Here is a 13,248-nt window from a genome sequence, read left to right as displayed (position 1 = left end):
AGATAAATTAAAACAAATTAAGCGACCCCAGAATAAAACTGAGGTACAACATCTAATTGGCCTATTTGCATATTGGAGGCAACATATCCCATACCTACAGATCATATTACAGCCTTTATATAAAATAACAAAGAAAGCACAGGATTTTGAATGGGACCAAAACTGCGAAAATGCCATTAAACTGATACTGGAATATATAAACCAGTACAGCCACCTATATTATATACAGCCCGGTGACCATGTATTTGTGGACATCTTGTATATGCAGGGCTATGGTAATTGGAATATATTTTCAAAAATTAAAGACAGGGAAACACCAATAGGCTTCTACTGCAAGAAATTCCCATGGTCAGAGAACAAATATTCGCTGTTCGAAAGAACCATATGGACAGCCTACGAGGCATTCAGGACAATCCACTCACTGCTCAAAGAGAACCATGTGACTCTCTGGTCACATATACCCATTTTGGACTGGGTAAAGGCACCAGGAGAGGCATGGGCTGGACTACCCATGGAAGGAAAGGTACTTCAATGGAAATGGTACCTTCAGGAGTTCCTTCGATCAACACCTCTGTCAGCAAAGGGGTCGGTACCAGCGGTATCGGAGTCGATACTTCAGTCCAACAGGCCCATGACTCCAGAGGGATACATTTTCCCAACCTCAACCCCTCCCCAGAAACAGGTACCAATGGGCCATTGGGGGACTAGAGAGTATGATCCCTCCCTGGTTAATGCCTGGTTCACTGATGGATCAGCAACTACGGTGAACAACAAAGTGAGATGGAAAGCAGCCGCCTATAGACCTGGGGATGGAATGGTCATTACAGACCAGGGCACTGATAAATCAGCCCAACATGCAGAAGTTATAGCCGCACTATTGGCGATAAGACAAACTATAAAGGACAATTATAAACAAATTTATTTATACACCGATTCATGGTGTGTGGCAAATGGCATAGCAGTATGGTCAGGTAAATGGAGAAATAATGGATGGAAAATTAATGGTAAAGACATATGGTCAAAGGCAGCATGGCAGGAATTGGATGCAGCAAGCAGACTAATCAAAATCATAGTATACCATGTCGATGCACATACCAAGAAACAGGATGAGACAAGTAAAAACAATGAAGTAGTAGACAAACTAGCTTCAGCATTAAGTATAAAATTAAAAGGTACATGGAAGGCAAACATTGATCCAGAAACAGGAAAAGGTAAAATACAGAGAGAATGGATACAGGTAAGACCATCAACTAAGGACATACCTATAAGTACAGAAGAGATACTGAAAATCCATGAGCAGTTAGGACATATAGGTACACATGCACTAAAAAGTTGGTTCGATAAAAGAAATCTTAAGATAACATGGCAGACAATAAGGAAAGCAATCAATAGTTGCAACAATTGCCCAAAGGCTATGACAAGATTAACACACAATTACCAAGGGATAATAGGACACCGAATGGATTTTAATAGAATCCTACAAATAGACTTCATAGGACCGTTAAACAGCTTCAAGGGAAAATATTGCTGTACCCTAGTAGACATAACGACAGGTCTCGGGATGGCCCGAGAAAGCACACACCCAGATCAAAACACAACGATACTTACAGTCTGGGGATGGTGTGCAGCATATGGAACACCAGATATAATACAATCAGACCAAGGAACTCATTTCACAGGAGCCAAAACACAAAGAATGGCTAGAAACTTAAACATTCAATGGGACTTCCATAGAGCCTATACACCGACAGCAGCCGGAGCAATAGAAAGATGAAACGGAATGATTAAAAAACAGCTAGAGATGCATAAGGGAATGCCACTGTCATTAGCAATAAAAATAGCAACTTATGAATTGAATACCAGACCCAGAATAAATAGGAAGTCACCAATAGAAGAAGCTATACAAAAACAACATACAATAGATTATCCTACAGTTATAGATAGAGAAGTAATAAGGAATCCTAATTGCCTTTACAGGAACCGGAAGAATAACAAATTATCCCCAGCAGAAATAATAGCACCAGGAACAGGAAACAACGTGTGGATAACTCAAGGTAAAAAGGACTTGAAATTAGCCAGGCTGGAGGATATAGCATAAATGTGTGTCAGGGAGGTGATATTCATAAGGGCAACCCTCCTGATGATTTGGCTAATAGCTATTGCAGTATACATAGTACTGCCAATCTTAGAATTTGTTTTTCCCTTCTGTAACATCATTTACCAAAGAAGCTACTCATACAACATAGTCAACAATACCAATCCTGGATACGCTTCTGCAGCATCCAGAGCAGCCAACTTCACGGTATGCTGGATACACTATCTGCACAGGAGGCAATAAGAATAGCAAAGGTGATGTACACACTAAAGGCAAGCAAGCTATATGCTATTGGGGCCTCTGTGTGCTCATTTTTCTGCCTCAGGTTAGCAGATGTGATGGCAATAACAGCATACCAATGCCAGCCCTATTGGACAGTACACCCACAACAAACAGACCCACCACCATGCCACATGTTATACAAGTGGGCACTAGGAAACAGAATACCATTGCTACTCCAACAATTTATGATCTAGAAGGCAAATTACCACTATATTGGTCAGCAGAGAGAAGATTTACACATTATATAGGAAAAACACATAGTTTTTGGCAAAAATATGCAGCATGTTTAACATATGCCTGGTATAAGGGTTGTGATCAATATAGAATGGCACTTAGCATATACCATCCAAAGAATATATGTTAGAATCAGGGGATGATGTTAACACCAACATACATGAACAGAACCCATTAAAATGCCATTACAATGAATTATGGACCAACATTACCAATCACGCAGCCATATACAACATGTATTGGACAAAGAATTCACATATCAGAACAAACACATTAAGGGTAAACTCACACTATAGGACCAATACAATGGGAATAGAGACAGAACCAGAATTTGACTGTGAACTAGGCATGAATAGCTCCTTTGTGAGACAATATTTCGAACCAGTAATAGCACAACAAATGGAGGAGATAGGTATGCTGTATAATAAGATATCAGAAAGGTGGGAAGAACAAGTATATAATCACAATGATGATTACTATGATGGTGATTACCCTACTAGTACATATTCAATGACACCTAAAGTAACTACAACACCTATAAACCCATGCAACCCTATGAATTGGACAGTATGCAATGATGGTGAAATGGTAAAACCATGGCCAGTAGTATCTGGAATAATACCATTACCCAAACCCTGGGGAAATAGATGTCCTAATAACTTATGGAGATACATTAAAAAACATAAGCTAGATGTACCAGGACAAAATAATACTAACTGGTTATGCGTAGCAGACTATCCCAATTTACCATTCTATGGTAACTTCTCTGTATTATATAGCACAGATAACCCATCAGTAAAAGGAAAGGAATGGAAATGGGATGACTGGACAAAAATACTGCAATTAGGAGTAGAACATTGGAGATTCCCAATCATACTTACAGATATTATACAACAACCTTGGGCTTCAATGAGACACACAATGAAACCTAAATATGATTGCAACACAGACACCACAACACACATCTGCATACTTACAGTAAATTCCACATTACACAGGGAAAAACACTCTTTTGCATATGCATGTATCAACATGTCCGAAGCAAACACAAACATTAGACAAAACAACAATACGAAAACCATAGTGGACCTACATGTAGGACCTTTATTTACTGGAAGAACATCAAGGTCAGTACAAGATCTAATAGCAATCACAGATACAATAGGCCAGGAAATACCATGGCTAGGAATTTTTGCGGACAGTACTGCAAATATAACAGCTACTAAACAGGTCCAGGCAATAATGAGATTTAATGATGACCAACAGTCATATCCAACATATTTTACGCAAGCAAGTAATTTGGGACTTTTTAACCTAACCTTAGCAAAATCACTAGCACGAGGTGCCACAAGCCTGAGAAACAAATTATCATGCTTTACCGAAACAAATAATACAGCGGTATGGACTAACTGTACCACAAATAAAGCAACCACAATAATAAATTTGAATATATATGGTAAAATTACCATAATAAACAAACATATGTCATTAGCAAAATTTGACAGCACACCAATATTAACCATAGGCATGATACATGAACCAAAACATAAAATACATAACATGCTAGGTGGCAGTAAGATATCAATTTGCTGGTTTCATGAATCTAAAGACTTACTGGACATGCCCATACCCTGGGAAGTCAGTGCCAATGTTACTACAGATGAAGTAGCAGCAAAAAATATTTTCATATTTAATAGGGCAATTGAACAAAGGGCATACAATTTCACAGGTATAAGGGAGGTAGAATATATCCCACCATATGTACAAATGGCAAAGGCTATGAGAATCAATAAGGTTATGGATCCAGATGACCTAATGGTACATTATAAAAATGGGATAACTAGATCAGGGAGTTTTTGGCAAACTTTGGATTATGAAATGGATAGAGTAATTGAATTACAGCACCATAATCTCCCATATTATTTCTACATGTTAATGCCAAATCCACAATATAAAGAATGGAATAAGGCTGAATGGGTAGCACACAAACCTAGAGGATCGATGAAATCACATACACAATATTGGGATAAAATATACTATCTCCCGATATCAAGAAATAAGGATTTTCTCAGCAAACATTCCAACACACCATTAATTATATTTAGAGGAAATATGACCAGACCAAATAAAGAAAATATTGGATTATATACAGCTCATTTTCCAAAAGGATACCTAATACCACCAGAAGGAAACCCAACAGTAGTCAAGGCACCAGCTATTATACCAGACCTAAAAAGTCCAGCTAAATTAGTTTTATACCCTAGGATTAGAAAAATTGAAATTACAATAGACTTGACAGCACTGAAACCACCTATAGAATATTGTAGTGATGTGAATTTTAGATTCGATTTAGACTACTCATCACCGACAAGAGTAGGAAGAAAACCACTACAAGCAATGGCAGTAGCAGCCTTTATGGCAGGAGCAATTTTAGGTGGGATAATGGGTGGAGGAGTATCAGCAGCAATGATAGAACCAATAAAGGCAGAAATATACCACATACAAGAAGTAAATAAGAAAACAGCAGAAGCTTTAGCAGCTATATCAAATTCTATAGATGGCATGCATACACTAATACAAACTATGCAAGGCGAGATAAAAATGTCACAAGACCTTTATAAGGAGCAATTCTCCTATCAAGCAAAACTTATTAATACTAACCATAACATGATGATGTGTCAAATGTATCGAACTCAAGTCAGTAATATGAATAATGAATTAAATAGTTTATTTAGCACAGGGTTAGGGAGAAGAACAAGAGAATATCAAAGTATACTAAACCCTGAATATGAAAGCTCATGTACAGATGGATTATGCAATATACATTTAGTATAGATTTTCTTACAAAATTCATTTTCAGCATATCATTCCAAGGCAATACCACAGCTATATACTGAAAGAACAGGAATATCAGAATGGAACCACCAATACTTAGTACCCATAGACCATTACTTATGGACCAATATGAATGACACACCAGTGTACATACCATTAGAAGACTCCATATCATTAGGAGCAAATACATACGTTTATCCACATCTACCAGAAAGCACGCTTGAAACTAGTCAATTAGCAGTAACTACTATCACACAGTCACTAGAAGATGCAGGAGATTACACTTTCTTGATATGTGCTAAATATTTACCTACTTTAGTTAGCTGCATAAATCTTAATGAAACCACAATGAATGATGATATCACAACATTCAATATTACAGAATCAGGATGCTATATGGTACACAACTGTAGCATCCTACAAATGAATTTCACTAATTATGATGGTAAAAACATAACCAAACAAAGAGTGACCACATTAACACTAGAAGAAAAACATTATTTTGATGGCTCACACTTATTTAATGACCCAACAGAATTAGAACATCACCAAACATTTGTAAAACAAGCAATGGAGTTACAACACATTGCAAATTTCAATCAGAAACAACTAGAATCCATACACAACAAAATTAAAGAACAAGATGCAGCCATACATACATCACAAGCACAAACGTACAATCTAGTGAATCTGTTAAGAACAAATACATACATACACAAGGACTGGGCAAAACAGATGCAGAAATGCAGCTTTTGGGATTATTTAGGCAGATTAGTCAGATTAGATCTAATATGTACACCAATTTACACATGGTGGCACTGGATAAAGTTAGCAACCTTTTGGTTTTTAGTAATTTTAGGGATAAGTATTGCTTTATGTTTGTCTGAAAAAAATCAAATGCTTGATAATAACTCCATGCTTAAGATGTCTTACAGGAATCAAGTAACAGGAAACCCACTTTGGAATCCGTCAGGCAGACGCTTCGATTTACTTAGCAAAAATGGAATGAGTAATTTACTATATACCACATACCAAAAATATATGGAACCATTGTCTGATATTTTCTATAGAATAGGTATATTATCTATGGCAGAAACGATACAGGGATGCAAATACTGCACCCATAAATATGCAATGTTCTACCTATCAGAACCAGGTGAGGTAGACAACCTCCCAATGCTCTTGATGCACTTAATGTTCCACTTGACAATAGAAAGAGGTATACATGATATGAGATTAATTGGAGATGGATACATGAGATATTATGGAACCGTGCAATCTAGTATATATAGGGTGAATGGAATGTATAAAATACACAGAAATAACATGGATGCAGCCCTACATATAAGCACCGCTTTAGCTGCAGCATATGTGGGCTGCGGTAATCACAGACTATATGAAACATATAGAACATGGCTAAAACATAATCCTGATGAAGCAATAATAAGCATTGATAAAGATTTCCTGAATGACCCACAGTGGGAAACAGGAGAACCAATGTATTTACAAAGCATATGTACTAGAATATTGTGTAGAGATTTTGTTATAGATGTGTTAAAAGAATTTGCAGCTTATAGCACTTGGTTGAAGTTATATAATGCATATATAGAGAAAAAACATAAAAATAAACCACCCAGAATGAGAAGGATAAGAATGCTAGGATTAACAAATTAGGATAATATATTGTAAATTCCCAGGCTGCGACCTCATGTGATGCCTTTTATGTTGAAGACATCTCAGGCATCAGGGGATGGAATGTAAGGAACACATGTAAGGCCTAGGATGAACAACCCTGGTCAGGAGTGATAAGCAATAGAATGATGTAAGTAAACCACAAATGGAGTAGTGATAAGCTATAGACTATGTGTGGATGTAGGGATAAGACTAGAAACCTAGCCAGGAAAGAATATAAAAGATGAAGCCTCAGACCCAACCAACAGAGCTCGTCAGGCCCTCGCGCGAGACGACTCTCCTCTGCCAGAGACGTGAGATCCTGTCCCCAGTGCAGACGTGGCTGACCTGAGGAAGGCTGACCCAAGATCCAGAGGAACAGACGTGGCGAGTCCGGACCTGTATACCCGGAGAGGTACTCCTGCTTCCATTTGGAAGACAGGATGAATATTGCTTGTAATCTTACTGTGTGAATAAATGAGTGTTATACCAAGTCTGAATCAAGAGTGATTATTCCTCCCCCGTAACTGGGGTATGTGCTCGCTACAGAAACCCTGTCTCGAAAAACCAAAAAAAAAAAAAAAAAAAAAAGTTAACTTTGGTCCAGGCAGTTGTTGGCTATAAGGGGCAAGGGGGTTAAAAGTTAACCCCTGGCTGTTGCCAGAGGAGATGGCTGTAAAGTCGACAGCCATTGTTAAGAGTTAACCTTTAGAGCTAATGATTGTCAGTTTTTAATCTCTTAAGCTTATAATTTTATATTGCTGTATTCCTGGACCTGAAGGAGAAATATGAGTATCCCTCTTGAGAGTCCACCCCCTATCTGGAGGTTTCTGCTGATCTATAAATGAACCTAGAAGCTGACCAGTAATTTAGAGCCTACCGGAGATTGAACTCATGTGAAAATAGGGCTGCAAAAACAAACTTAAATGTGTATATCCTGGACTCAGCAAAACAGGATACCGGGAGTAAAAAATTTATGTTTCTGCACATACCCTGCATCCTGTCAGCCATGACTAATTTCATGCTTATAGTTCAGCCAGTAACTTCAAAGAACTACCTCACCCCAGCTCCCTTGTCCAAAGATATGTAATCCACTGCATGTTAACTTTTCCTAATATAAACCCCTTGTAATTAGTCCTCAGGGCTTCCTCTCTCACTCATGGTAATAGAGTGTCAGAGGAAGTCCCTGCCCAGGCTTGGCTTGAATAAAGAAACCTTTTGTTTTTGCATCAGAATTCAGCTCCTTGGAGTTCTGCTTGGGGGGACTCAAGATGCAGGCATAACAAACCCTTCACTCCTAAAGCAATGGAGCCATCATCCAGCCTTCTGGTGGGAGGACTTATCATCTTGTTTATGATCTTGTTTTTTGCTTTTCTCTCCTGGTTTTCTGAAGTCCCCATGACAACTAGGGAAAAAGTACTTCAGTTCACCTGTCCTCAATGTGAAGGCAAGAACAAACACCATCTGTTGTGTCCTAAAAATCTCTCTTTAATTGTTAATATTCTGGACACTCTTCCACCTGGGGGAGAGGGAACTCACTCCACTTCACATTGTACAATGGGCTGTACAAGCTAACCACATGTGTCTAGGAGGAAGAAGGGGAAGTGCCTATAGAGTGCAGGAAGGTAACAGGGTCAGCTATTGAAGTGGGATGGGGTGGGGGACGGGGGTGGGGGGGTTGGGGGGGTGAGGGCCACGGGGAAGTGCCATTGAAATGCAGAACTGGGCCATAAACCACTCTGCTGTGTTCTGTAAGCACACTGTAATCCTCAGGGAGGTACTCTTGTCATTCAGGCCTCAGAAGCCAATTAGTGACTCCAGTCTGACCTGCCAGTGAGAAGTGGTGCAGGGCTCTTCTGAGTGCCCTGCAGCAGGCTTGGCTTTGTAGCAGAACAGGCGGCACCAATGGTACCACGTGCTGTTCTGTGAGCACTGCTGCAGGGAGCTGTGAAGGGAGCCTAGGTGAACTGGGAAGCCACTAGATGGAGAGTGAGGGTCTTCTGTCCCCAGATGGGGAAGGGAAACTGGTGTGGACAGATGTGGCTGGTCTTCCCTGGGGCTTAGTGGAATCCTGTGGCCAGATTCAGTGTCCAGTGAGGTGCCATGAGGTCTTTGCACCTCCCTGGGCACAGGTGCCTGCCTCTGAATAACTTTGTTGTGGGCTGCATCTGCACAGAGCACTGGAAGCAGAGAGCTGCCTGTAGAAACATCTTTGTACTCAAGATCAACATGCTTTTGGTGCATCCATGGAAGGCAGGCTGCCAAATTTGGAGAGGCCTAGTTTCTCCAGTAGCTTTTAGACATTCAGGACTTTGCATTTAAACTTTACATGTAAAATACATTTATAGTTAAATTTGTGGATGTTGTAAAAAAAAAAAAATCTCATGTGTTGGGTAGCACTCCACTACTAAGCTGCGATATAGAAGAGTAGAATTGGTTATATAAAGGATTTACCAAGCTTAGGAGATAATAAAGCAGACAAGGTAAAATTTAGTTGAGCAAAAGCTCCCTCTAAAACACCTCAAAGATAAGTAGTATGTTAACTATAATGCCGATGCATGAGCCCCTAACCAGACCACCAAGGAGCCAACTCACAATGCAAAAACACTAGGTTTCATTTATTCCAGCCTAGGCAGGGACCTCCCTTGACACCACATTTACTGCAGGTGAAAGAGGGGAGGTCCCAAGCACTCACTTCAAGGGCTTTATATAGGAAAGATTTATGTGCAGAGGGTTATATATCTCGGGATTGTAACCATTTTGGGGGCTAGGGGTGAGGTAGTTCTTTGAAGTTACTGGCTGAACTATAAGCATGAGGTTACTAATGGCTAACAGGATGCAGAATATCTAGAGAGACATAATTTTTTTTTACTCCCTATGTCCTGTTTTTGCTGAGCCCAAGATATATACATTCAGATTTATCGTTCCAGTCCTATTTTCACATGAGCTCAATTTCTGGTCAGTTGAGTCCATTACTCCTCATATCCTGTTTTGCCAAGTCCAGGATATATAGATTTATTGTTTCAGCCTTATCTTCCCATGAGTTCAATTTCTGGTCAGTTCTAAAACTGCTGGTCAGCAAATATCTTTAAACGAGAGCAGGGGAGGGAGCATCTCTCAAGAGGGCTACTGGTTTTTCCCTTTCATTAACCAGGACTGTTAGAGAGTAGGATGTTACAATATATATTTATTCAACAGGATTGTCCAGATATTTGGCTTCAAACCATTACAAAGAGACACTCTTGATTTACAACTAGCCACTAGGCCCATCCCTATATCAAACAGCAGGCCCCAAACAAGCTGCTCAAGGAAGCAATAAAGGGTTACAAACAAACTTAAGAAATGAACATTCCAATTTCTGGTTAGTATTTGGTGCTTATGGTTGAAACTCTAATTTTTAGCCTTTTATTTTATTTTATTTATTTATTTATTTATTTATTTATTTTGGAGCTGAGGATCGAACCCAGGGCCTTGAGCTTGCTAGGCAAGCACTCTATCACTGATCTAAATCCCCAACCCTAGCCTTTTATTTTAAGTCCAAATACTAACAATATAGAGCATTTTATAAACTGAAAATGTCCCATAGTCTTATAAATTTAAATATTTTGAAAACTGTTCATAAAAGGCTTAAGATCTCTCAGAGGTCTTTTTGCAATATCAAAAAATAAAGTACTTTCTTTTATTTAGAGCTTAGATCATTTCTTTGGGCCTAGCATTTCTAAAACTGTTAAGATACATCATTGCAACTGGACTCTCTTTGGAACTCTAGCCCTTTCATACATTTGTAATCTTTAGTTGTTTTTTATGATCCTTTGTTTTGTTTTTTTTTGTTTTTTTGTTTTTTTCGAGACAGAGTTTCTTTGTGTAGCTTTGGAACCTGTCCTGGAACTCACTCTGTAGCCCAGGCTGGCCTTGAACTCACAGAGTACCGCCTGCCTCTGCGTCCCGAGTGCTGGGATTAAAGGTGTGAGCCACCACCGCCCGGCGATCCTTTATGTTTTTAAAACCATTATCGTCTTATCATCTGGATGACTCTTTTTTTTTTTTTTTTTGGTTTTTCGAGACAGGGTTTCTCTGTGTAGCTTTGCGCCTTTCCTGGAACTCGCTTTGGAGACCAGGCTGGCCTCGAACTCACAGAGATCCGCCTGGCTCTGCCTCCCGAGTGCTGGGATTAAAGGCGTGCGCCACCACCGCCAGGCCATCTGGATGACTCTTAAATTACAAAGTTTAGCTGCCAGAGCAAGGTACATTCTTGTGTATAAAAGCATTGAGGTGTAGCTTTAATATTTATCAAATATCTTATTTATTAAACACATATAGCCCTCTATTTACATTCTCTAGAAGCTTTCTGTTGAACACTTGGCAAAGACACAAGTACTCAGGTGTAAATCCCTAAATTACCTTTTGTTAATCTGAATAGATTAACCTTAGTGAAAGATAGCTTCTGTTTAAAACATGTTCTTCTACACAACAATTACTTGTACATATATGCACAGTTGGATCCAAGTTATACTCATACATATAGGGTTAAATCCAAATTTTATATGTGTCCATATACCTATATATGTATATATGGATGTTTAACATAAACATTTTGCAGTGAAGAATTATTAGCTATTTTTAAAATGAAGAAAATCAACCAGAATTAATGTAGTACATTCAAATTTTAAATTCAGTATTTGTAGATATGAGAAACCCTAACCAACACAGTTTATATCCCCTCTGGCTTCTTTTTTTATTTTTTTATTTATTTGTTCCCAGACAATATAGAAATTTTTACCAAAATCTTTCTTGCTGTTTCCCTCAGTAGTCTAGAATATATTGTACGGTTACAATATCTTAAACAAGAATAAAAATACATGAGTATACCACAACAAGAATAATTCTAGCCGGGTGGTGGTAGCACATACCTTTAATCCCAGCACTCAGGAAGCAGAGCCAGGCTGATATCTGTGAGTTCAAGGCCAGCCTGTCTACAGAGCGAGATCCATCTAGGACAAGTGGTAAAACTACCCAGAGAAACCCTGTCTCGAATAACCAAAAAAAAATTAAGAATAATTGTAAATTTGTATCAACATTGTACCAAGGTGAAGCATCTGAAACTAGCAGTAGTTTTTTTTAAATAATAATAATTGGATCTAAATTATAAGCGTATATATGCATAATTAAATCCAGCTCATATTTATATATGTTTAGAGAGAAACATTTAAGTTTAAGCCATATATGTATATATATATATGTGTATATATATATATATCTTAAACAGGAGGTGTACCATACACACACACACACACACACACACACACACACACACACACACACGCACACCCATGTATGGAACCTTAAATATAAGCCCTTTGACATAAACTGAAAGACAAATTTTGTTATAAATTATACAGATTTAAACCATATCTCATAAGCAACTTATAAATCTTGAGATATGAGCTTATAGTATAAATTTAAAATATCATTATTAATATTATTATTGACCTTTATTATCTCAGGCACAATGACCAGAGCATCCAGAAGTAAATTTTAAGTTTGGGCAGTAAATAAGGGCTGCAGCCAGTACATATTGAACATACTCGACTTGTACATTCAGAAATAAGCATTTAGTTGCCACCTTCATGCATTCAAACCAGACAAAACTTTCTTACTTTCCGCAGCTGAATTTTTAGGTGGGGGAGGAGTGGAAGGCCGTTCCTGCTTTCCTGATGGAGCAGTTCCTGAGGACCTAGGATTTGGCCACCCCTGGTGCGGTGGTGGTGGTGGTGGTGGTGGTGGTGGTTGTAACACTTGGGGAGGGATGGTACAGCTCAGTGGGTAGATCTGCCCTCTAGAAGCCAGTTGCAGTGCTCTGTCACAGTGCGGCAGGGGACCACCCTCCCCGTCCCCCACCAACCCCACCTGTTTACCTCCTAACAATTTTACACTCTCTTGAACTCTCTCTGAAGTTCTTCCTAACTTTCCCTTATGGTACTTGTGACCATATCCCGGTATTTGCATTCCCAAGCAACCTAACTCCAGGAAGACCCAGGCCAGCATACCAGGTGCCTCTACTGGCCTCACATCGTCCACAGGCTGGGCCTCGGTCAGAAGGACGTGGGCCCCCACGAGCAGGGTCGGGGAGT

At 39.1% G+C, this 13,248-nt stretch overlaps 1 protein-coding gene across 1 annotated transcript; it reads left to right on the top strand.

The window, feature by feature from the left end:
* The first annotated feature begins 306 nt into the window (after positions 1-306).
* LOC131898403 (uncharacterized) lies at positions 307-6,434 on the top strand. The gene is made up of 2 exons (XM_059249547.1): positions 307-2,054; positions 6,371-6,434. The coding sequence occupies exon 1, from the start codon at positions 512-514 to the stop codon at positions 1,772-1,774; it is 1,263 nt and encodes a 420-aa protein (XP_059105530.1). The 5' UTR covers positions 307-511; the 3' UTR covers positions 1,775-2,054; positions 6,371-6,434.
* Positions 6,435-13,248: the final 6,814 nt, after the last annotated feature.

The sequence above is a fragment of the Peromyscus eremicus genome, chromosome 23 (genome assembly GCF_949786415.1).
Source record: "Peromyscus eremicus chromosome 23, PerEre_H2_v1, whole genome shotgun sequence".
In the NCBI taxonomy this organism is placed as follows: Eukaryota; Metazoa; Chordata; class Mammalia; order Rodentia; family Cricetidae; genus Peromyscus; species Peromyscus eremicus.
This window is presented reverse-complemented; position numbering and strand designations above follow the sequence as displayed.

Bases quoted from the DNA above. Each gene is read 5' to 3' on its own strand.
- LOC131898403 (XM_059249547.1), top strand. From the start codon at position 512: ATGGAAGGAAAGGTACTTCAATGGAAATGGTACCTTCAGGAGTTCCTT.